This window comes from Symphalangus syndactylus, chromosome 12, assembly GCF_028878055.3.
Source record: "Symphalangus syndactylus isolate Jambi chromosome 12, NHGRI_mSymSyn1-v2.1_pri, whole genome shotgun sequence".
Taxonomy (NCBI): domain Eukaryota; kingdom Metazoa; phylum Chordata; class Mammalia; order Primates; family Hylobatidae; genus Symphalangus; species Symphalangus syndactylus.
Genome location: NC_072441.2, coordinates 141,808,328 through 141,829,984, shown reverse-complemented (window position 1 = coordinate 141,829,984; position 21,657 = coordinate 141,808,328). Strand labels below are relative to the sequence as shown.

The following is a 21,657-nucleotide window of genomic DNA, read 5'->3' as shown; positions in this document are numbered from 1 at the left end:
ACCCTGTCTCTACTAAAATAAAATAATTAGCTGGGCACGGTGGCATGTGCCTGTAATGTGGCCCAGCTATCCCAAAGGTTGAGGAAGGAGGATGCTGAAGCCCAGGAGTTCAAGGGTACAGTGAGCTATGATGGTGCCACTGCACTCTAACCTGGGCAACAGAATGAGACTGTCTCTAAAAAATAAATTTTTTAAACAAAGAGCTATAATAGAAGGTACCATTTATGTAAACTCAATTACCCTCTTCACCTGAGCTGAACCCAAACCACTTGGTAAGTTAACTTGATCAGTTCACGAGGACTAAGAAGCCAGTGAGGGGACAATTGCAGCAGCCTCTCACTTTAGACCCAGAGGGTTTCCCTGGGATGGAGATAACCTGAAAATGAAATGCTCCTCAAGGTTAGACAGGCACTGACCTAAGAATGAGCATTCAAGCTGGACAGCAAATCTTCCCTTCAAGGCATTAAGATTTATTGAAAAACTACATACATATTAAAACATCTTTATACATATTTTCCCCATTATAAGATTACAAGTATACAAACATAAGTATTGTCAAAGTCAATATCTTGAGTATTAGAAAGCCGTAGAAAACCGACCAGGTGCGGTGGCTCAAGCCTGTAATCCCAGCAATTTGGGAGGCTGAGACGGGTGGATCACCTCAGGTCAGGAGTTCAAGACCAGCTTGGCCAACATGGCGAAACCCCATCTCTAATAAAAATACAAAAAATTAGCTGGGCGTGGTGGCAGGCGCCTGTAATCCCTGCTATTTGGGAGGCCGAGGCAGAATTGCTTGAACCTGGGAGGCGGAGGTTGCAGTGAGCCGAGATCGTGCCATTGTATTCCAGCCTAGGTGACAGAGCCAGCCTATGTCTCAAAAAAAAAAAAAAAAAGAGACAGAAAAGAAAAGAAAAACTGTAGAAAACCTACAACCTAATTGCATCAATTAAATTGGTGTTCCCATCTCCCAATAAAAAACTGGCACACTCTCTTCCAACTGCCCAAGTCCAGGTCCTGACACTGAAACCACAGTATTCACATGGAATGTTTTTCCAAAGCAGCACTGATGCTCAGTTCTGAGGGGAAAAACATTTGTCTAAAATTCTGAGAAGCTTGTGGTAGTTCGGGGAAATGGAGAATGATGGCAATTCTCTTCAATAATATTTTTATTAAATTCCATGGTGGTCTTCTCTCAAAATTAGTAATGAAATACTGAAATGTTCACTGATTAGTGAGGGCAATGTATGTAAGCCAGGAGAATGCAATAAATAATGGTTATGTTTCTTCTTGTCAGATCCAGAAGGGAGATCTTTGAACAACAGTGCTTCAAATTGAGAATTCAGTCCCAGGAAGGGTCTCTCTGCCCCATAGACTGTGGTGGACAAACACTGGGTGTAACACTTTATCTTCATCCCCAAGCTCCAGAAAATTAGAGGCACAGTCTTTCTGACTTGGGTACCAGTTTAAGTCCTTAATAAGCAGCAAAAATTAATTGAAAATTTGATGCTGCCTTGGGAAGAAGCATACAGGAAAATGAAAGGGGTAAGAGTAATACAGCAGCCCATCTATTGGTTCCTAGATCCTCCATCTAAGAAATAGTTCTTTTGGCTGGGCACAGTGGCTCACGCCTGTCATCTCAGCACTTTGTGAGGCTGAGGCAGCTGGATCACTTGAGGTCAGGAGATTGAGACCATCCTGGCCAACATGGTGAATCCCTGTCTCCACTAAAAATACAAAAATTAGCCAGGTGTAGTGGCATGCACCTGTAGTCCCAGCTACTTGGGAGGCTGAGACAGGAGAATCACTTGAACCTGGGAGGCAGAGGTTGCCGTGAGCCAAGATTGCGCCACTGCACTCCAGACTGGGCAACAAAGTGAGACTGTCTCAAAAAAAAGAAATCTTTCTTTCACCGAACCCCGGTCATCATGGTACATATCTCATGGGTGTAAAGGAGTCACTATGGTACTGATTTTCACTGTTTAATCTGTAATGTCACACTTTTCCCTACTCTTCCTCTTCCAACCACTTCTATCACAAAGAGATATTAACCCAGAAAGCTGCTACGATAAAATGTCAAATGTTTAATGGAGGAAGTGAAACCTAACCCAAGGCCAGGTGCGGTGACTCATGCATGTAATCCTAGCACTTTTTGGGGCCGAGGCGGGTGGATCATTTGAGGTCAGGAGTTCAAGACCAGCCTGGCCAACGTGGTGAAACCCCATCTCTACTAAAAATACAAAAATTAGCTGGGCGTATTGGCACATGCCTGTAATCCCAGCTACTCGGGAGGCTGAGGGAGGAGAATCACTTGAACCTGGGAGGCGGAGATTGCAGCGAGCCGAGATCACGCCACTGCACTCCAACCTGGGCAACAGAGTGAGACTCCATCTTAAAAAAAAAAAAAAAAAAAAAAAGGAAACCTCACCCAAGTATTCTATGAGTTGTTGATGTTGTAAATACTGCAGAATTGAAATCTGTGGCCAATCCAGGGAATAATACTAGGAAAAGAGATGTCCAGAGCTGTGCAGTAGAAATAACTGGAATTTCTGTCTGCAATCTTATTGCATTGATTATGAAAGAAGGAAGGATCATTGGCTGGAGTGTCAATTCCAACTTTCAGTGCTAGAAACTTCTCAAAGCAGTCTCAATGTAGATTTTGGCACCTTTGATGGTGTTAGCTCTCCAAATATTTGAAGATGCTTCGCGTCAGTCCTGAAGTGCTATCATCTGTTTTGAGGCGCTTAGGTGAAGCAGAAGTCATGAAAGATGGACCCCTTCTCTTTACCTAGAGAGCAGAGAGGGAGTCAGGGCCAGCTTAAGACCTTCATACAAGTACTTATCTTCAATTAGCTCTCAAGCAACTCATAAATTGTGGATGATTAACAACAGAAAAAAAGAAAGAAAGATAAACTTTCTAGGCAAGTTTAAAAGTTGACTACCTACTGGGGTAGCAATTCTCTTGTACCTTATCGGGGACTGCAAGATTTCAACATTGCAGCATAAAGAGGTTAAGCCAGAATGTTTGTTTTTAAATTTAAATAAATAAATAAATTCTAGTTTGGGAAGCCACTGTATTAGTTCTCAAATTCCATACCTGAGACTTCGACGATTCCTTTGCCGCCTCAGCCTTGACAGGAGAAAGTGTATGAAAGACAAAGTTTCTTGAATTTCGAGGAGCACTGGGGTTACGGTCAGAGAGAGCAGCCAGTTTCTGAAGCACAGCTTTGGGCTGGTTTAGCAGTGAGCCTGTCTTCACCTGAGGAAAGAAGAGTCATCTGGTATCAAATCCCAAGTGCCAATTAAAGAATGAAAAGTCCTTCCCTCCCTGCTTCCCCCCAGATATCGAGGGTACATATTCCTACCCTATTCAAACAGAAAAGAAATAGCAGACTCCTTTGACATTAACTTTTTCCCTGCAGCCACCTCCTTCCTCTAATGACAGAGACTATTCTCTAAGCTGGACCTGGGCCTTTATAACCTGTAGACTATGATGTCAAATTAACAAGGTTCCCAACCAACCTGTTGAGCACTTCCTGGTCTGATGGCTTCAAAAGGATTTCTGAGCAAAGAGTTTGATTCCTGAATAACCACAGGGCGACTGGCTGGAAAGAAAAGACAGAGAGGCCTATTCTGGGAAAAGCTGATTAGAATTACTTTTAAATCTAAACAAGCTAAGAAATCTTGTAACTAAATCAATATGCTAAAGCCATGGGAACTCTGTTCTATACAATGGTGACTTTGAAACTATAATAATTGGCTCCAAGAAGAGACACAACTAAGTTGAACAGTAATCATTTAAGAAAAACAGAAGTGGTCAGTGTATGGAATAGTGAAGAGCTTCATTTCTGGAGTTAAATATTCCTGGATTCAAATCCCACCTCTAACACTTAGGTATACAATCCTGGGCAACTAAATAGAGAAAGCCAGAATTAACTACTCTGAGCCTTAGAACATAAAGTAAAACTAGCCACATATACTCACGAATACAGTCTCTACTGCCCAATAGTCTAAGATCTAAGTACACTGTCTCCCACCACCTCTGTGAAGCCTCTTTAAGACAGTATTAGACACAAGCTTATGATTAAGCTGCAACAGCTCCTGAAGGTTAGAGTTACCTCCAAAGCTCTACCACGAACAATCCAGCGGGCTAGACCCTAAGGAGAAACAAGAGCTCACCATTCTTCTGCAGTGCTTTGGCTGTAACTTTCTTGGCCAGTATCATAAACTGACTGTCCTCCCCAATTTCTTCTTCTTCTTCAGCTGTAATTTTCCCCTGCTGTGCCTGAAAAAAAAAAATTATCCAGCATTAAAAGTCTATAGCCTTCCTAAATAGTTAGCATGGCCTGGATTGTGAAACTAGAGTTCCTGGGGTATTTGTTTTCCTTTTTGCAGCCTTTGATGCTTTAGACAAAAAAAATTAATCTTAGACAAACATGAAGAGAACTGTCCATGGTATAGCCTTCTCAAAACACAAAAGATAGCTCAAGGATTAAAAGAGATAGCAATATGTTGCCTAAGATTTTGAAACTATCATGACAAGCTAAGATTTTGAAACTATCATGACAAGCTAAGAGACAGACTCATAAACTAGGGTCAGAGTATGTGAACTCCTACCATGTCCCGAAGCCACTGTTCTCGTTCAATTCGCTCCTTCCTCCACCTGGCTTCTGACTCATCAAGCTGTTCTTCGGTCTGATCATCATCAGAGTCTCTGTGGAACAAGTCCATCTGGGAAGCATCATCTAAACAAAGAGTGAAGGTAATCAGCATTCGGCAGTCCTCACAAGAGAGGGTGCTTGGACAGACAAAAAATAAAACTTTATCATTTACTACATAATGATGTAAACTTTCCCCATCCACTAACAGAAAACAGTTACAACTAGGTCTTCACATAGCCTGTTATAGTTTTGCTGCTTGCCATTTGCCATCTGAAACTGGACAAATGTGCATTGTAACTGTTTGCTTTTTTTTTTTTTTTGAGATGGAGTCTCTCTCTGTCGCCCAGGCTGGAGTGCAATGGCGTGATCTCTGCTCACTGCAACCTCCGTCTCCCGGGTTCACGCAATTCTCCTGCCTCAGCCTCCTGAGTAGCTGGGATTACAGGCGCGTGCCACCACAGCCGTCTAATTTTTGAACTTTTAGTAGGGACAGGGTTTCACCATGTTGTTCAGGCTGGTCTTGAACTCCTGACCTTGTGATCCGCCCACATCTGCCTCCCAAAGTGTTGGGATTACAGGTGTGAGCCACCATGCTCAGCCCATAACTGATTGCTTTTAAAGACAACAACCAAGATACCTATGTTTTTCCATCGAAACTTCCTCATTCGCCCAGGACCATCGCTGTGCAGATCCCCATCAGCAAGGTACCTCTCTTGGTATAAACGTAGCTGTCGCTTATCATCATCCAACATAGCTTTCCTGCAACAGGAGAAATAAGGTGTTCAAAACAAGGACCATTCTGGCTGGTTATATGGCTTGTCTTAAGATGTACCCTATTACTCAGAAGGGCTTGTTGGGATACTGACATGTGTATTTTCTTGATTTGACTCTGCAGTTCCTCATCAGAAGGAAGTACTTCATCAATTACGTCCTCTTCATATTCATCAATTTCTTCCCCATCATACTCATCTTCGCTTCCCACATCACTTCCTGACACCTCTGCCTCATCCTCCAGGTATTTCCTCAACCTCCTAGAAAGCAATTTTGAGGATTAGAAAATGCGACAATGAATATACTCACAGAATATGGAAGCAGAGAAAAGCAGAACACAGAGTCACTTCTAATAATAATAAACATAATACATTTGATAATATTTAAATTTTTTTGGTAATAGTCTCCTACTTATGATGGTTTTTCAACTTTACGATGACATGAATGTGATATGCACTTAGTATGCTTCTCAATTTACGATGGAGTTATATCTGGATAAGATGAAAATGCATTTTCAACTTATGATGGATTGATCAGGATATAGCCCCATTGTAAGATGTGGAGCATTTGTATTTAAAAGTCGATCACTTAATATGTCTTGTGTGCTAATAACTGTGCTTTACAGGCATTAACATATTATCTTAGGAATGGGTACCATTATTCTCTTCATTTTACAGTTGAGGGAATTGAGCCTCAGAAAGATTACATTTACCCAAGGTCACATAGCTAGAAGGTAGCAGAGCCTGGATTCAACTTAGATTGGGTGATTTGAAAGCCAGAAAACTCTTAATCTCTTCTACATGTATTAGAATACCTGCTGGAAGATTCAAACTATTTCATTTTGCATTTGAGCACACCAGCTTTAAGAGACAAACTAGAGATGGTGTGGTGTAGAAAGGTAATAAACTGGGATCTTCTTACAGCCTAACAAATCTTGACCCCCACATCAGAAGGAAGACTAAGGCTCAGGGCTCTACTGGTAATCAAAACAACTACTAGTTACTTCTTCTGACTTCAGCTCCCCCTGAGAATAAATCTGGTGTCACCCTGGATTCAAAGTCATCTTGGTCCCATGTGGTCCAAAATGGCAGAAGTTTGGTGGCTTTCTGAAAACTGATTTTTATCAAAGACCTATATACTGTATTTTCTTTCTTTCTTTCTTTTTTTTTTTGAGATGAAGTGTCGCTCTGTCGCCCAGGCTGGAGTGCAGAGACGCCATCTCGGCTCACTGCAACCTCCACCTCTTGGGTTCAAGCGATTCTCGTGCCTCAACCTCCCCAGTAGCTGGGATTACAGATGCGTGCCACCATGCCTGGCTAATTTTTGTTTTTTTACTAGATATAGGGTTTCACCATGTTGGCCAGGGTGGTCTTGAACTCCTGACCTCAGGTGATCTGTCCATCTCAGCCTCCCAAAGTACTGGGATTACAGGCGTGAGCCACCACGCCCAGCCTATACTGTATTTTCTTAAAGCTAAGTTGTTCTAAATCCTAGGGTTTCTGGAAAATTCCTTCAGGGGCCACTAGTCACTAAGTTTCCCAAACTTCCCACTTACCATCTTTGAACAGTTCAACTTTTATCTGTCATTCTTTAAAAGATTTTATTTGAACAAAGAGCTCTGCAGATAAGAACCACTACCTTAGAAAAATCTATGGATAACCTAAAGCTGTATGAGAGTTAATTTGATAGGTGACAAATTAGAAACCAAAGTGAATCTTAATAGAATGAAATGATGGGATAAAAGCAACCATATAAATCTAATAGGGATCAATATAATGTCCTATATGTGAATTCCAAATCATTCACATACAATATAATATTAAATACCTATTAGAATTGTCTTTATAAAACTTTTTTTTTTAACATCATAGGAAAATGTTTCTGGATATGCTAAGTAGGAAAAAAAAAGATGCAAAATTATACATATAGACAGATTGTACAAATCTCAACTATATAAAAATATATGCATAAAAAGGATTAAGAGGAACTAACTAACTTTCATTTATATCCTGGATAGTGGACATGGATAAGTTTTTATTTATATCTTTCTGTATTCTTTTTTTGTGGGGGTTGGGGGAAATGGAGTTTCTCTCGTCACCCAGGCTGGAATGCAATGGCACAATCTCAGCTCACTGTACCCTCCACCTCCCGGTTCAAGCGATTCTCCAGCTTTGCCTCCTGAGTAGCTGGGATTACAGGCACTGGCCATCATGCTTGGCTAATTTTGTATTTTTAGTAGAGATAGGGTCTCGCCATGTTGGCCAGGCTGGTCTCGAACTCCTGACCTCAGGTGATCCACCCACCTCAGCTTCCGAAAGTGCTGAGCTTATAGGCGTGGGCCACTGCACCCAGTTTGTATTCTTTTAAATATCCTAAAATAAATATTTTACTTTCATGACCAGAACAACATATCAAAAAAATGAGCTGGGCCAGCCGGGTGGGGTGGCTTACGCCTATAATCCCAGCAAGTTGAAAGGCCAAGGCGGGTGGATCGTGAGGTCAAGAGATCGAGACCATCCTGACCAACATGGTGAAACCCCGTCTCTACTAAATATACAAAAATTAGCTGGATGTGGTGGCACGTGCCTATAGACCCAGCTACTCAGGAGGCTGAAGCAGGAGAATCGCTTGAACTCGGGAGGCGGAGGTTGCAGTGAGCCGAGATCATGCCACTGCTCTCCAGCCTGGCGACAGAGCGAGACTCCGTCTCAAAAAAAAAAAAAAAAAAAAAAAAATAGCTGGGCCTGGTGGCTCATGCCTGTAATCCCAGACTTTGGGAAGCAGAGGCAGGAGGATCACTTGAGGCCAAGAGTTTAAGACCAGCCTGGGAACAAAGCAAGGCCCCATCTCTACAAAAAATAAAAAGAATTAGCCAGGTGTGGTGGCACATGCCTGTAGTCCCAGCTACTTGGGAAGCTGAGGCAGGAGGATTTAAATTAAAAAGTGGCAAACTATTAACTTGACTGTTAGGGGAGATTTCACCTAATCTAAGTTGAATCCAGGCTCTGCTACCTTCTAGCTATGTGATCTTGGGTAAATTTAATCTTTCTGAGACTCAGTTCCTTCAACTGTAAAATGAGGAGAATAATAGTACCCACTCATAAGATAATTTTTCTTTTTTGAGATGGAGTCTTGCTCTATCACCCAGGCTGGAGTGCAATGGGGCAATCTTGGCTCACTGCAACCTCCGCCACCCGGATTCAAGCAATTCTCCTGCCTCAGCCTCCCAAGTAGCTGGCACTACAGGCGCCCGGAACCATGCCTGGCTAGTTTTTGTACTTTATTTTGTATTTTGTATTTTTAGTAGAGAGGATTTCACCATGTTGGTCACGCTGGTCTCAAACTCCTGACCTCAAGTAATATGCCTGCCTTGGCCTCCCAAAGTGCTGGGATTACAGGCGTGACCCACTGCGCCTGGCATAAGATAATATGTTAATGCCTGTAAAGCAGTTATTAGCACACAGGACATATTAAGTGATCAACTTTTTTTTTTTTTTTTTTTTTTTTTTTTTTGAGACAGAGTCTCGCTCTGTCACCCAGGCTGAAATGCAGTGGTGCGATCTCGGCTCACTGCAACCTCTACCTCCTGGGTTCAAGTGATTCTCCCTGCCTCAGCTTCCCGAGTAGCTGGGACTACAGGCACCCACCATCACATCTGGCTAATTTTTATATTTTTTAGTAGAGACAGGGTTTCACCATATTGGTCAGGATGGTCTCGATCTCTTGACCTGTGTCACCAAGACCAGGCTGGTCTTGAACTCCTGACCTCAGGTGATCCGCCTGCCTTAGTCTCCCAAAGTGCTGGGATTACAGGCGCAAGCCACCGTGCCTGGCCTAGTGACCAAATTTTAAATACACCTGAAGGAATGGACATATTGATAACACATACATTTGCCTTTTCAACTTCTCAGATCGCTTCAGGAGTTCTTCTTCATCATCACCTTCATGGTCTTCCAGTGCCAGATCATTATCAGAGTCACTGTGTTCATCCTACAAAATCAGCATCATATCCAAATTAAGCAGAATAAAATGTGTCCTCAACGAAAAAAGGATTTATAAACATCTGCCCAAACACCTCATTCTAGGAAATTGTTTCTGATAAGATGCCAAACTTAGAATTCTCAAGAACTGAGGGGAAAAAAACACTTGAGGGCAGCAATACATGGAGCTCAGTTATGATTACTTTGTTCCCTTCATACTCACCTCATCACTATCAAACTCATTATCATTTGAAACAAGCCGAAAGTCTCCAAATTCCTCCTCCTCGTCTTCCTCTTCCCTAAAATGTAAATCAATGAATCAATAAATAAGTTGTTGAAAGCAAACTACAAGTAGTCAGCCAAGTTAGGAATTAAAAAAAAATTTTGTGTGTGTTAATTTTTTTTTTTCCCTGAGACAGTCTTGGTCTCTTACACCACCTGGAGTACAGTGGCACCATCTCAGCTCACTGTAACCTCCACCTCCAGGGCTCAAGTGATCCTCCCACATCAGCCTCCTGAGTAGCTGGGACTAGAGGTATAAGCCACTATGCTCAGCTAATTTTTGTATTTTTTGTAGAGACAGATGTCACCATGTTGCCCAGGTTCATCTTGAATTCCTGGGCTCAAGCAATCTACTCGCCTTGGGCTCCCAAAGTACTGAGATTATAGATAAGAGCCACCTCGCCCAGCCAAATTTAAAACTTTTATTATCACCAATAATCTCTTCAATTAAACAGGAAGAAAATTTTTTAAAATTTCAATTGTGGTAAAATACACATAATATAAAATTTGCCCTTTTAAAGATCTTTCTATAGTTCAGTAGTGTTAAGTACATTCATATTGTTAAGCAATCTCCAGAACTCTTTTCGGCTTGCAAAACTAAAACTCTATACTCATTACACTCTCATAACCTCAGTCTCTGGCAACCACCATTCTACCTTCTGTCTCTATGCATTTGACTACTCTAAGTACCTCATGTAAGTGGACTCCTAGTATTTGTCTTTTGGTGACTGGCTTATTTCTTCTAGCATAACATCCTAAGATTCATCCATGTTGTAGCAAGTGTCAGAACTTCTTTTGAGAGAGGGTCTCGCTCTGATGCCCAGAGTGCAGTGGCACAATCATGGCTCAATGCAGCATCGACCTCCCAGGCTCAAGCAATTCTCCCACCTCAGCCCCCTGAATAGCTGGTACTACCAGCACACGCCTAGCTAATTTTAGTATTTTTTTTATAGGGATGGGGTTTTGCCATATTATCCAGGCTGGTCTCAAACTCCTGAGCTCAAGTGATGCACCCACCTCAGCCTCCCAAAGTGTTAGGATTACAGGTGTGAGCCACCATGCCCAGCCAGAATTTCCATTTTAAGTTGAATATTCCTTTGCATATATATACTGTATTTTGTTTACCCATTCATCTGCTAATAAACATAGGTCGCTTTCATGTTTTGACTACTGACTGTGAATAATGCTGCTTTGAACTTAGGGGTGCAAACATCTGTTCAAGTCCTGCTTTCACTTTTTTGGGGTACAGACTAAGAAGTGAAATTGCTGGATCATATGGTCATTCTATTTTTATTTTATTTATTTATTTATTTATTTAGAGATGGAGTTTTGCTCTTGTTGCCCAGGCTGGAGTGCAATGGCATGATCTTGGCTCACTACAACCTCCGCCTCCCGGGTTCAAGCAATTCTCCTGCCTCAGCCTCCCAAGTAGCTGGGATTACAGGCATGCACCACCATGCCCAGCTAATTTTTTGTATTTAGTAGAGACGGGGTTTCATCATGTTGGTCAGGCTGGTCTCGAACTCCTGACCTCAGATGATCCACCGTGCCTGGCCTCCTGGCCTCTATTTTTAATTTTGGAGGAGCCATCATACTTTCCCTGGCAGATGCACTATTTTACATTCTCACCAATAGTACACAAGGTTTCCAATTTCTCCACATTCTTAATAACACTTTTTGGGTTTTTCTGATACAAGTCATAATGGGTGTCTCACTGTGGTTTTGGTTGGCATTTCCCTATTAATGATATTAAATATCTTTCATATTCTTGCCTTTTTTACCCTGTTCTCCACCAAAGCATTAAAATTTGCTTACTAGGCATATATGAGACTCAAATCCACTGCAAGATTCTCAGAAAAGGTGCAAAGCCCTTAAGATGATCAGTTATTTTGATTTTATCAAAAGGCCAGGCCTTCCCAAATTCCCAGCAATCTGAGACTTACTTGTCTGTGGGAAAAGAGCCTGAGCAAAGAGCAAGTGCTTCTTCCATTGGATCACCCATGCTGCTCTCCTTCTCCTGTTTATTTAACTCTGATGAGGCTGGAGTGGAGGCATCTACATCACAACAAGGAAAAGATGTGTCACCAAGGAATGATAGCTTTATACTCTTTTCCCAGCCATCTAAAGTCATGCCAGCTCGATACAGTTCTAAGGTAAGCTTGCCAAGAAGAGCCTACCATCTACTCATTCAACAAATCCTTATTTAGTGCTTACTATGTGCCATATGTGCCAGGCCACCAGGGATACAGTAATGAACGAACCACTATCCCAGGTCTCATAGAGCTTATGTTCGATCTAGCAGTTGTGTGCATTGGGGGCAGGGAACAGGAAGTTAACATTTATATGAAATTTATTATATATCAGATGCTGTTCTAAACTTTGTACATACATTAATCATAAATGATGTATCATATGGGCAAAGCTAAAGCAGTCTTTTTTTTTTTTGAGACTTTTTTTTTGAGACAGTCTCTCTCTGTTGCCCAGGCTGGAGTGCAGTGGCACAATCTTGGCTCACTGCAAACTCCACCTCAGGGGTTCAAGCAGTTCTCCTGTCTCAGCCTCCCAAGTAGCTGGGATTACAGGCACAGGCCACCACGCCCAGTAATTTTTTGTATTTTAGTAGAGATGGGGTTTCACCGTGCCACCCAGGCTGGTGGCGAACTCCTGAGCTCAGGAAATCCCCTGCCTTGGCCTCCCAAAGTGCTGGGATTATAGGCGTGAGCCACTGCGCCCGGCCTAAAGTAGTCTTAAGTTGATACTTTACCACTCTAAGAAAGTAAGAGTTCTAAATGTCAGGGCACTAAGCAGTGAATTCAGTTTATACACAGATTCCACCACAGCCTTGTTTTCTGTGAACTTTTCACCCGAGGGTAAGGGGCTTCTTTTCTTTCTTTTTTTCTATTTTTAGGCAGGGTCTCTGCCACCCAGGCTGGAGTGCACTGGTGTGATCTCGGCTCACTGCAACCTTCACCTCCCAGGATCAAGAGATCCTCCCACCTCAGCCTCCCAAGTAGCTAGGACCACAGGCACGTGCCACCATGCCTGGCTAATTTTTTTTTTTTTCGTAGAGATGGGGATTTGCCATGTTGCCCAGGCTGGTCTCAAACTTCTGAGCTCAAGCGATCCATCCAACTTAGCCTCCCAAAGTTCTAGGATTACAGGCATGAGCCACCCCACCAGCCCAGGGAATTCTTTTCAAGGACACTGATACTTGGGTGTGGTAAGCCTGATACTCTCGGTTGGATATTTACCCTGAGAAGTGAATTTTCCTGAACAAAGGTTCAGAAGTTCCTCCATGTTCTCTTTCTTGTCACTCTTCCTGGGTAGATGTTTTTCAGCCTGAGATGTAAACTTTCCAGTACACAAATCCAACAGCTCATCCATGTTGGCATCCATGGCATTCTCATCCATACTGGCCAATGGCAATCGAGGCTTCAAAGCTTGGTACTGATTCCTGTGGTTTCTAACATTTAAGAACCTAAGAGCCAATGAGCACAACGAATAGTGTAAAAAATTCCTCAGAGAAATGGCAAAGTAGGGGGTGAAAAACCTCTGAATTCATTTCCTACATCAGTTAAAAGCTGAATCTCAAACCAGAAAGCAAAAGATTCAAACTTTAGGCTTGTGTTAATCTAAAGAGGGAGGGAAAAGTTTTGTGAAAGAATAAAATGTTACTCAGAAGGTAAAGTGTAAAGGATAACTTTTAGCCTCAGATGATGCTAGAGCAGGGCTTGGCATTATGTCCTGTAATGTGCCACCAGTCTGTGAATTCTCAACCTTACCCAACAATAATAACATAGCAGGATGGATACAGGGAAATTTGATGACCTTACAATACAAGATCTATGCATTTCAAATAAGACAGAAATTTAAGGACCAGAATGTTAGCAAGAGCTATTTATGTTTATTTTCTGGACAGACTTTGTTCAAACTTATAGAATGTAATACTAATGGTCTGTACACCTTCTCTTTCTCAGAAGAGAAAGCACAGATGGAGTGACAGAAGCTCACTTATTTTTAAACAAAATTAAGCAGTACCCAGCACCATTCCCACCCACAGAAACACAAAACTACCTACCCATCTGCATCCAACAGTTGGCTCTGAGTGTCATCTTCTAAACAGAACTGGAAGTCTCCTGCTCCTAGGAAAAGTGACTTAGGCTCTGGGGAGGCGTTATACAGATCCTGGGAATCCTCTATGGGAAGTGAAGGCTCAGACAGTTTCCCTGAACTCTGGCACCCAAACAAAAACAAACAATAACAAAACATTTTACAAATGTCATTCATTGTCATGACAATAACAGAAGTTGCTATTTGCAATATTTAAGCTACTCTCAGGAAATTGTAGTTGAGGAGGACAATACACAGCCATGAGAAGCATAAAGAAAAATACCTCCAAGAAAGTAAGAATACTGGATGAAGCTTGTTTTTAATACACAAAGGGGGTGGATTTTTTAAACTGAACACACATAAGCTCAGTACCAACGTGGTGGGAGTTGGTTGGCTGGGACAAACTTTATTTAGCAATGTGGGAAGCAAAGAGAGGAGGAGATTAGAAAAACCATCACCATCTTACCTTAGAAGCTGAGCTGACCAAACTGGCTCGAAATAGCCCAGGGGAAGGAGATCTGAATCCTCCTGCTGTAGGGAAAAAACTGGTCCCACGGCCTGTTTGTCTGTTGCAAGGCTGATAGGATGGAATCGTGGAGCCAATCAGCTCAAAGCTGCTATTGTGGCTGCTCTCCTTTGTGAGCAAGGAACATGAATCATCCTCATCTAGAGAAAGAGAAACACCTTTTAAGCGCATCAAAGCTGCTATTGTGGCTGCTCTCCTTTGTGAGCAAGGAACATGAATCATCCTCACCTAGAGAAAGAGAAACACCTTTTAAGCGCAGGATTACAGAAATAAGGTGGATTTGTTTAGGAAAAAGAGTTAAGGATGAAACTGTCAGATAAAATTCATAGGCAAACCCCTCAAGTTATATGTTCCAAAACATTAAGTTAAAGGTAAATTACAGTACTAAGATAGCATTATATAATCAGGGCTTATTACTCTGAGCTAAGTGACACTTGAAAGTTCTTTTTTTTTTTTTTTTTTTGAGACAGAGTCTCGCTCTGTCACCCCAGCTGGAGTGCAGTGGTGCGAATTCGGCTCACTGCAACCTCCGCCTCCTGGGTTCAAGAGATTCTCCTGCCTCAGCCTCCCAAGTAGCTGGGACTACAGGCGCGTGCCACCACACCTGGCTAATTTTTTATATTTTTAGTAGAGACAGGGTTTCACCATGTTAGCCAGGCTGGTCTCGATCTCCTGACCTCATGATCCACCTGCCTCGGCCTCCCAAAGTGCTGGGATTACAGGCGTGAGTCACTGTGCCTGGCCGAAAGTTCTCTTCCTTCTCTTATCCTTCCTAATGCCTATGATCACACTCTTTATTATCCAATCAATTATACATCTTCCTTTGATCTACATACAGAAACATTTCATTGCTCACTCAATCAACACACATTCACTAAGGACATTATGTACCATGGTCTACTATAAATAAACTGCAAAAAATAGACCAAGAAAAATATTCTAATTCATAAACCCTTTTCATAGCTACACATGAAACTGGGAAGTGACCAGATTTAAAAACATGGAAACTTACCGTACTGCAGTCCTTAAATATCAAAGCTGAGGGACAAAAGAAATGTCAAGTTCTGCACAAGAATCACTACTTACCCAGTTTGCTAGGCTGTTTGCCTGAGTTTTCATCTGTTTCTGATTTTTCTTCAGTAGGAAAGTAACTGCAAAATAAGAAAGTAAATTGGTTCAGTATCTGTTCCTAGTTTTTACAGGAGGGGCAAATCCAAAGCAATTTTAAGTTTTCTTAGAGAGAATCACTTACCCCATCTTCGAAGAGCTGTCCTTAAATAGAAGTAAAGTAGAATCTGATGAGAGAGACTTGGGAACAGAGAGGAAGCCAACTGCCTTGCCAATTTCACTACTGCCATCATTATTTTCTTTATCCATTTCTTTTTCATCTTTGGTTTCTATTTCTTCACTACTAAGGAATTCTGCAGTCTTTACCAATCATGCCACCACAAACAAAAAATACAAGTCAAAACATTTAAAAGCAAATACACTGTTAGCCTGAAATATGGCTGATTGGTTACAGATCACATCTTAAATTCAAAAAGGTAAACTGAAGGAAGTTCCATATGACCATTATCAACATAATTTTCCCTGACACTTCTAGAACTTTTTTGTATTTTTTTTTTTACCTTTTACCCTCCTGAAATTGCTAAGATTATAAAGGACGACTGGATTATCATTTTATTGAGGCAGTAAGAGGTTAATTAATCAGTCTAAGATTGCAGGCTGACTACTGATCTCAAACCAAGCACAGACCGAGACAGGCTGTATAGCTCAGCCATTGCTTTCTTTCTCCTTTACCCAAAATTAAATATTAACTCAAGTTGCTGGGCATGGTGGCTCATGCCTGTAATCCCAGCACTTTGGGAGGCCACAACGATGGGAGGATCACTTGAGGCCAGGAGTTCCAGACCAGTCTGGTCAACATAGTGAGACCCTCATCTCAAAAAAATTTAAATAAATAAAATAAAATAAAATAAAATAAAATAAAATTAAGTGATCCCAGCACACAAAAAGGAAAGCTTTTTTTTTTTTCTTTTTTTGAGATGCAGTCTCACTCTGTCGCTCAGGCTAGAGTATAGTGGCGCAATCTTGGCTCACTGCAACCTCCACTGCCTGAGTTCAAGCAATTCTCCTGCCTGAGTAGCTGGGATTACAGGTGTGTGCCACCAAACACAGCTAATTTTTGTATTTTTAGTAGAGATGGATTTTCACGATGTTGGTTAGGCTGTTCTCAAACTCCTGACCTCAGGTGATCCACCCACCTCAGCCTCCCAAAGTGCTAGGATTACAGGTACGAGCCACCCCGCCTGGCCCAAAAAGGAAAGCTTTTTAATACTTAACAATCGTATCATCACCAGTTTTCCCTAGGCAGAAAACAGTACTACAGAACAAGGGCAAGAGGCCCTTCTACAAATGCCGTCTTCAACGAAGAACGAAAATAACTTAGAAAGGCCTCTACCTCCCTGAGAATTTACTCCAGGCCTCAATCTAGCCAAGGTTAGGACTGCTTTTTAATCTGATAGAGAAACCTAAATAAACAACAAAGATAAAATTTCCTACGAATACAAAGCCATTTTTAATGTTAGTATTATATTAAAATATATAAATAAACAGGTGGAAGCCCAGGCAATGGTATTCTGTCAGTACCACTGCATATCTGTATTCAGATATATAATGATGATCTACAGATATTCAGTGGTACTGACAGAACTGAAGGTCCTAAGATTTAGGGATGTATGAGGTAGTTACCCTCATCATGCCCCTAAAACCTCTTATACAATTGAACATGCTTATTATACTCTTTTTCAAGTCTGACTTTTTCTCTCATATTCACCATGACAAGGTAACAAAACAACATAATTGCCAGAAACCTCCTGATTTCCTCCTTCTTCCTCCTCCTCTTCTTTCTCTTCCTCTTCCTCTAGTTCTTCCTCTTCTTTCCCTATCTCCTCTTCTCCATCTTCCTCAGACTCATCTGTCATTTCTTCCTCTTCCTCCTCCTCTTCCGCAAACCCATCTTCATTATCTAATTTAAACAGTGCTTGGCGCTTCTGGCGCTCCTCAAACCTTCGGAGTTTCATTGCTTCTTGCAGTTTAGCTTTTAACACCTGAAGCTTTTCACCTGAACAGAAATATGTAGAAATGCTTTGGACATAATACAATAATTAGGTGTGCATTTTAGGCAACTCCAGAAGTATTCTAGTCACATCCCAAAAGGAAAATCTGAGACTCTAGTATTCTGGGCTTTTTTGTTATTTGAACACAAGATTATTATTATGAATTGAAGTATCAAAGAGAACTTCTGCACCCTGGATAGTATACTACTCAGGGATTATAAAATAATTGTTCAAAAGAGAGAAAAGGGGCGTAGGGAGTAGAGCTTCAAAAGTCTGTGGCTCAAAAGCCATGAAGAAAAACACTGATAAATTTACCTATATTAAAGAAAAAGAGAAACAACTCAAGAGTAAAATGAGCTAATGATATGAACTGGCAGTTCACAGAAAAATAAACATATATTGTTAATAAATTAAAAGTAATGCTTAATCTCACTTCTAATTAAAGAGCTACAAATCAAAATAACGAGATACATTTTCAACATGTTAGTTTGGCAAAAATTAGAAGGTTTGATAATACCTATTGTTGAGAGGAAACAGGAATTCATACACTGTGATTCAGAGTGCTATAACCATTCTGAAAGACAACTGGATGATATATATCAAAATGTGATATATATCATGACAATTCCACTGTAAGGAATTTCGCATCTAATATACCACCATATATCTGGCACTATAATATAACACTGTATGCAATAGCAACAACTGGAACAAACAAGACATCTGTCAATACGAGTATGGTTTAATGAGTCATGTTGTATTAATTCAATGGAATATTATGCAGCCATTTTTAAAAAAGCCTCAAGGCCGGGCGCAGTGACTCACACCTGTAATCCCAGCACTTTGGAGGGCCAAGGCGCGCAGATCACGAGGTCAGGAGTTCGAGACCAGCCTGGCCAACATAGTGAAACCCCATCTCTACTAAAAATACAAAAATTAGCCAGGCATGGTGGCGGGCACCTGTAATCCCAGCTACTCGGGAGGCTGAGGCAGGAGAATCGCTTGAACCCAGGAGGTGGAGGTTGCAGTGAGCTAAGATCGTGCCATTGCACTCCAGCCAGGGTGACAGTGCAGGACTCTGTCTCAAAAAAAAAAAAAAAAAAAAAAGAGCCTCAAAAGCAATATAAAGTAGATCTGAGCTCTGGAGTTAGGTGGTCTGGATTAGACCACTGGTCCTACCAATTATTAGCTGTGTAAACTTGAGTAAGTGGTTTAAGTGCTCTGCATATCAGTTTCTTCATATACAAAATAAGGATACTAATGTTATTTACCTCATAGGGTTGTAAGGATTAAATGAGATAGAACATATAAAGCACCTAGAGCAATGCCTGACAGAGAGTCATGTTCAATGTCACACACATTCACAAAAAATGGTATATGGATAAAAATACTCCTATAAAGACATACAAGAAATTGTTAATAGTTATCCTTGGGAAGACTAGTTATTTGATACCTTTTTTCAGTGTTTAAAACTGCTTTCCAAGTGATATATTACTTGTGATTTCAAGAGGGGGGGTGAGAGCTGTCCTTAATACATTTCTAAAACACAAAGTAGAATGCATGTTATGATCACATTATTAGGTGGGTTGTTTTGTTTTGGGTTTTTTGTTTTGAGACAGGGTCTCATTCTCTTGCCTAGGCTGGAGTGCAGTGCCACAATCATGACTCATTGCAACTTCAACCTCCTGGCTCAAATGATCCTCCTGTCTCAGCCTCCCAAGTATCTGGGGCCACAGGTGCAGGCCACCATGCCTGGATAATTTTTTTTTTTTTTTTTGGTAGAGATGAGGGCTCACTACGTTGCCCAGGCTGGTCTCCAACTCCTGAGCTCAACAGATCCTCCTGCCTTGTCCTTCCAAAGTGCTAGGATTATACGCAAGTGCCACTGCACCCAGCCTGTTTTTTTTTGTTGTTGTTTTTTTTTTGAGACAGAGTCTCGCTCTGTCGCCCAGGCTGGAGTGCAGTGGCGCAATCTTGGCTCACTGCAAACTCCGCCTCCTGGGTTCACCCCATTCTCCTGCCTCAGCCTCTCCGAGTAGCTGGGACTACAGGCGCCCGCCACCACGCCCGGCTAATTTTTTTGTATTTTTAGTAGAGACAGGGTTTCACTGTGGTCTCGATCTCCTGACCTCGTGATCCGCCCGCCTCGGCCTCCCAAAGTGCTGGGATTACAAGCGTGAGCCACCACGCCCGGCCTGTTTTTGTTTAAATACATATACATATGTGCAAAGAAGAGAGTTTAAAAGGACACACAATATGGTTATAGAACCTGTTTCTGATAGAAGATTAAGTTTTTCATTTATTCTATATATTTGTCTATAATGGGATTTGTTTTTTATAATAAGACAAATGATATTTAAAAAAAATAAAGCCAGCGTGTCCACCCCCCACCTCTAGGTGTGCTACATGTGAATCATGCCAGAGATACTGCTGTCCAAAGCCTCCAAGGAAAAAGATTCTATAACTTTTCATTATAAGGTTTTCAATAGCCTTGAAGATCTGTTAGAATACAAAGCAAAAAGGAAAAAAACAAAACCTGTGGGCTCAAATACCTGGTTTTGTGTGGCTTGCTCCATCCAACTTCTTAGGTGCTAAAGTCACAGGTACCACATCTGCTTTTAGTTCTTCCTTTCCATCAGTGCCCATGTCTTTCACTATGACGTTCACATTCACTGTCTGACCAGCCCTGGGTTTGGCTGCTGGATTAGCATGCTTCCAGAAACGCTGCTTCAAGGCTTCCAGTTCTAAACCCAAACGCCAACCAGTGGGTCAGTTTGCCATGCTCAAAGCTCTTTCCTTTAAGACTTATAAGCTAAGTTTTTTTTAGCTCAACAATGATGAGGGAAACCACACATACACAGAGAAACCAAAAACCCCTTGCTACTAACTCCTGAGTCAAATTCATACAACTTAACCCAAACTAATGGACTACCACAACTATTCTTCCTCAACGTTTCAAAAATCAGACTTTAAAAAATCAGACAGAAATTTATACCTGAAATTTCTAAACATGTGCAATTCTTTTGAACATTCTTTAAAAATTCTTTAAAAGTATTAAACTGGTAGGAAAAAAGATTATAATCTCATCTATTCAAGGGCTTAATTTTTCATGGGTTTCGGTCTCCTTTTAAAATTCCCTATTTGTTATTGCTGGTTTTTGTTTTTGTTTTGAGACAGAGTCTCACTCTATTGCCCAGGCTGGAGTGCACTGACGTGATCTCAGCTCACTGCAACCTCCATCTCCCGGGTTCAAGCGATTCTCCTGCCTCAGTCTCCTGAGTAGCTGAGGTTACAGGTGAACACCACCATGCCCAGCTAATTTTTTTGTATTTTTAGTAGAGACAGGGTTTCACCATTTTAGCCAGGCTGGTCTCGAACTCCTGACCTCAAATGATCAGCCCACCTTGGCCTCCCAAAGTGCTGGGATCAAATTCCCTATTTTGAACGTTTCATTATTGGCAATCTTACTAAATATAGGCAAGGTCAATTTTTTTAAAGAAGGGAAAATAAAATGACAATCCAGTCAGTGATATAACTAAGCAGCAGGACTGTAAAAAGTTTTTTGGTGAAAACTGTTACACTAGTACAATTGGTACAATGAGAAAGGAAATACTGTAGCCCCAGTACCACATGCTCAACTGGTATACAAATGGAAATATATATATACTGGGAACAGTAAGTTCAGCAATCCAATAGTGATATAAACTTACCCCTCTTCCCCATTGCAATATCTTAGAATTTCCTTCTCCTTTCTCCCTCAGCCAGCTGTTACCTGGAACTAATCCCTACTCACTCTGCTTAACACTTCATATCATAATAGAATCTGTGATGAGAGCTGGCAGTTTTAAGGAGCAAGTTCCTTTGGAGTTGATGCACACTGGATATTTTCAGGCGGCCTTCTCGTCCATGATAAAATGGTTTATTTTTAAATGGAGTCTCACTCTGTCACCCAGGCTGGAGTGCAGTGGTGCAATCTTGGCTGTCATTGTAGTCTCAATCTCCCCAAGCTTAGAGGTGATCCTCTCACCTCAACCTCCTGAGATAGCCAGGACTATAGGCATGTACCACCACACCCAGCTAATTTTTTTTTTTTTTGAGACGGAGTCTCACTCTGTTGCCCAGGCCAAAGTGTAGTGGCACGATCTTGGCTCACTGTAACCTCCACCTCCTGGGTTCAAGCAATTCTCCTGCCTCAGCCTCCCTAGAAGCTG

General features: G+C 41.5%; 1 protein-coding gene and 1 long non-coding RNA gene across 4 annotated transcripts in view; one reads left to right on the top strand and one right to left on the bottom strand.

Moving 5' to 3' along the window:
- The window catches only part of LOC129468903 (uncharacterized), a 90,218-nt gene extending 84,550 nt beyond the window's left edge, over positions 1 to 5,668 (top strand). Inside the window, exon 4 of the long non-coding RNA XR_010117722.1 lies at positions 5,554 to 5,668. This is a non-coding gene — a long non-coding RNA (uncharacterized lncRNA). The remainder of the gene's footprint in view (positions 1 to 5,553) is intronic.
- The window catches only part of CLSPN (claspin), a 50,301-nt gene that overhangs the window by 13,108 nt on the left and 15,536 nt on the right, over positions 1 to 21,657 (bottom strand). Inside the window, exons 9-25 of one of the 3 annotated variants that reach the window (XM_055254848.2) lie at positions 19,999 to 20,190; positions 17,201 to 17,451; positions 15,580 to 15,755; positions 15,414 to 15,478; positions 14,268 to 14,467; positions 13,770 to 13,924; positions 12,943 to 13,169; positions 11,635 to 11,746; positions 9,633 to 9,708; positions 9,319 to 9,419; positions 5,525 to 5,689; positions 5,296 to 5,417; positions 4,615 to 4,742; positions 4,177 to 4,282; positions 3,520 to 3,602; positions 3,095 to 3,256; positions 450 to 2,785 (exon numbers count right to left, since the gene is read on the bottom strand). In XM_055254848.2, the coding sequence (XP_055110823.1) occupies positions 2,675 to 2,785; positions 3,095 to 3,256; positions 3,520 to 3,602; positions 4,177 to 4,282; positions 4,615 to 4,742; positions 5,296 to 5,417; positions 5,525 to 5,689; positions 9,319 to 9,419; positions 9,633 to 9,708; positions 11,635 to 11,746; positions 12,943 to 13,169; positions 13,770 to 13,924; positions 14,268 to 14,467; positions 15,414 to 15,478; positions 15,580 to 15,755; positions 17,201 to 17,451; positions 19,999 to 20,190 (2,432 nt within the window). In that variant the 3' untranslated portion in view covers positions 450 to 2,674. Of the gene's footprint in view, positions 1 to 449; positions 2,786 to 3,094; positions 3,257 to 3,519; positions 3,603 to 4,176; positions 4,283 to 4,614; positions 4,743 to 5,295; positions 5,418 to 5,524; positions 5,690 to 9,318; positions 9,420 to 9,632; positions 9,709 to 11,634; positions 11,747 to 12,942; positions 13,170 to 13,769; positions 13,925 to 14,267; positions 14,468 to 15,413; positions 15,479 to 15,579; positions 15,756 to 17,200; positions 17,452 to 19,998; positions 20,191 to 21,657 lie in introns of those variants that run through there. The other 2 variants (XM_055254847.2, XM_055254849.2) reach the window with 2 other exon arrangements.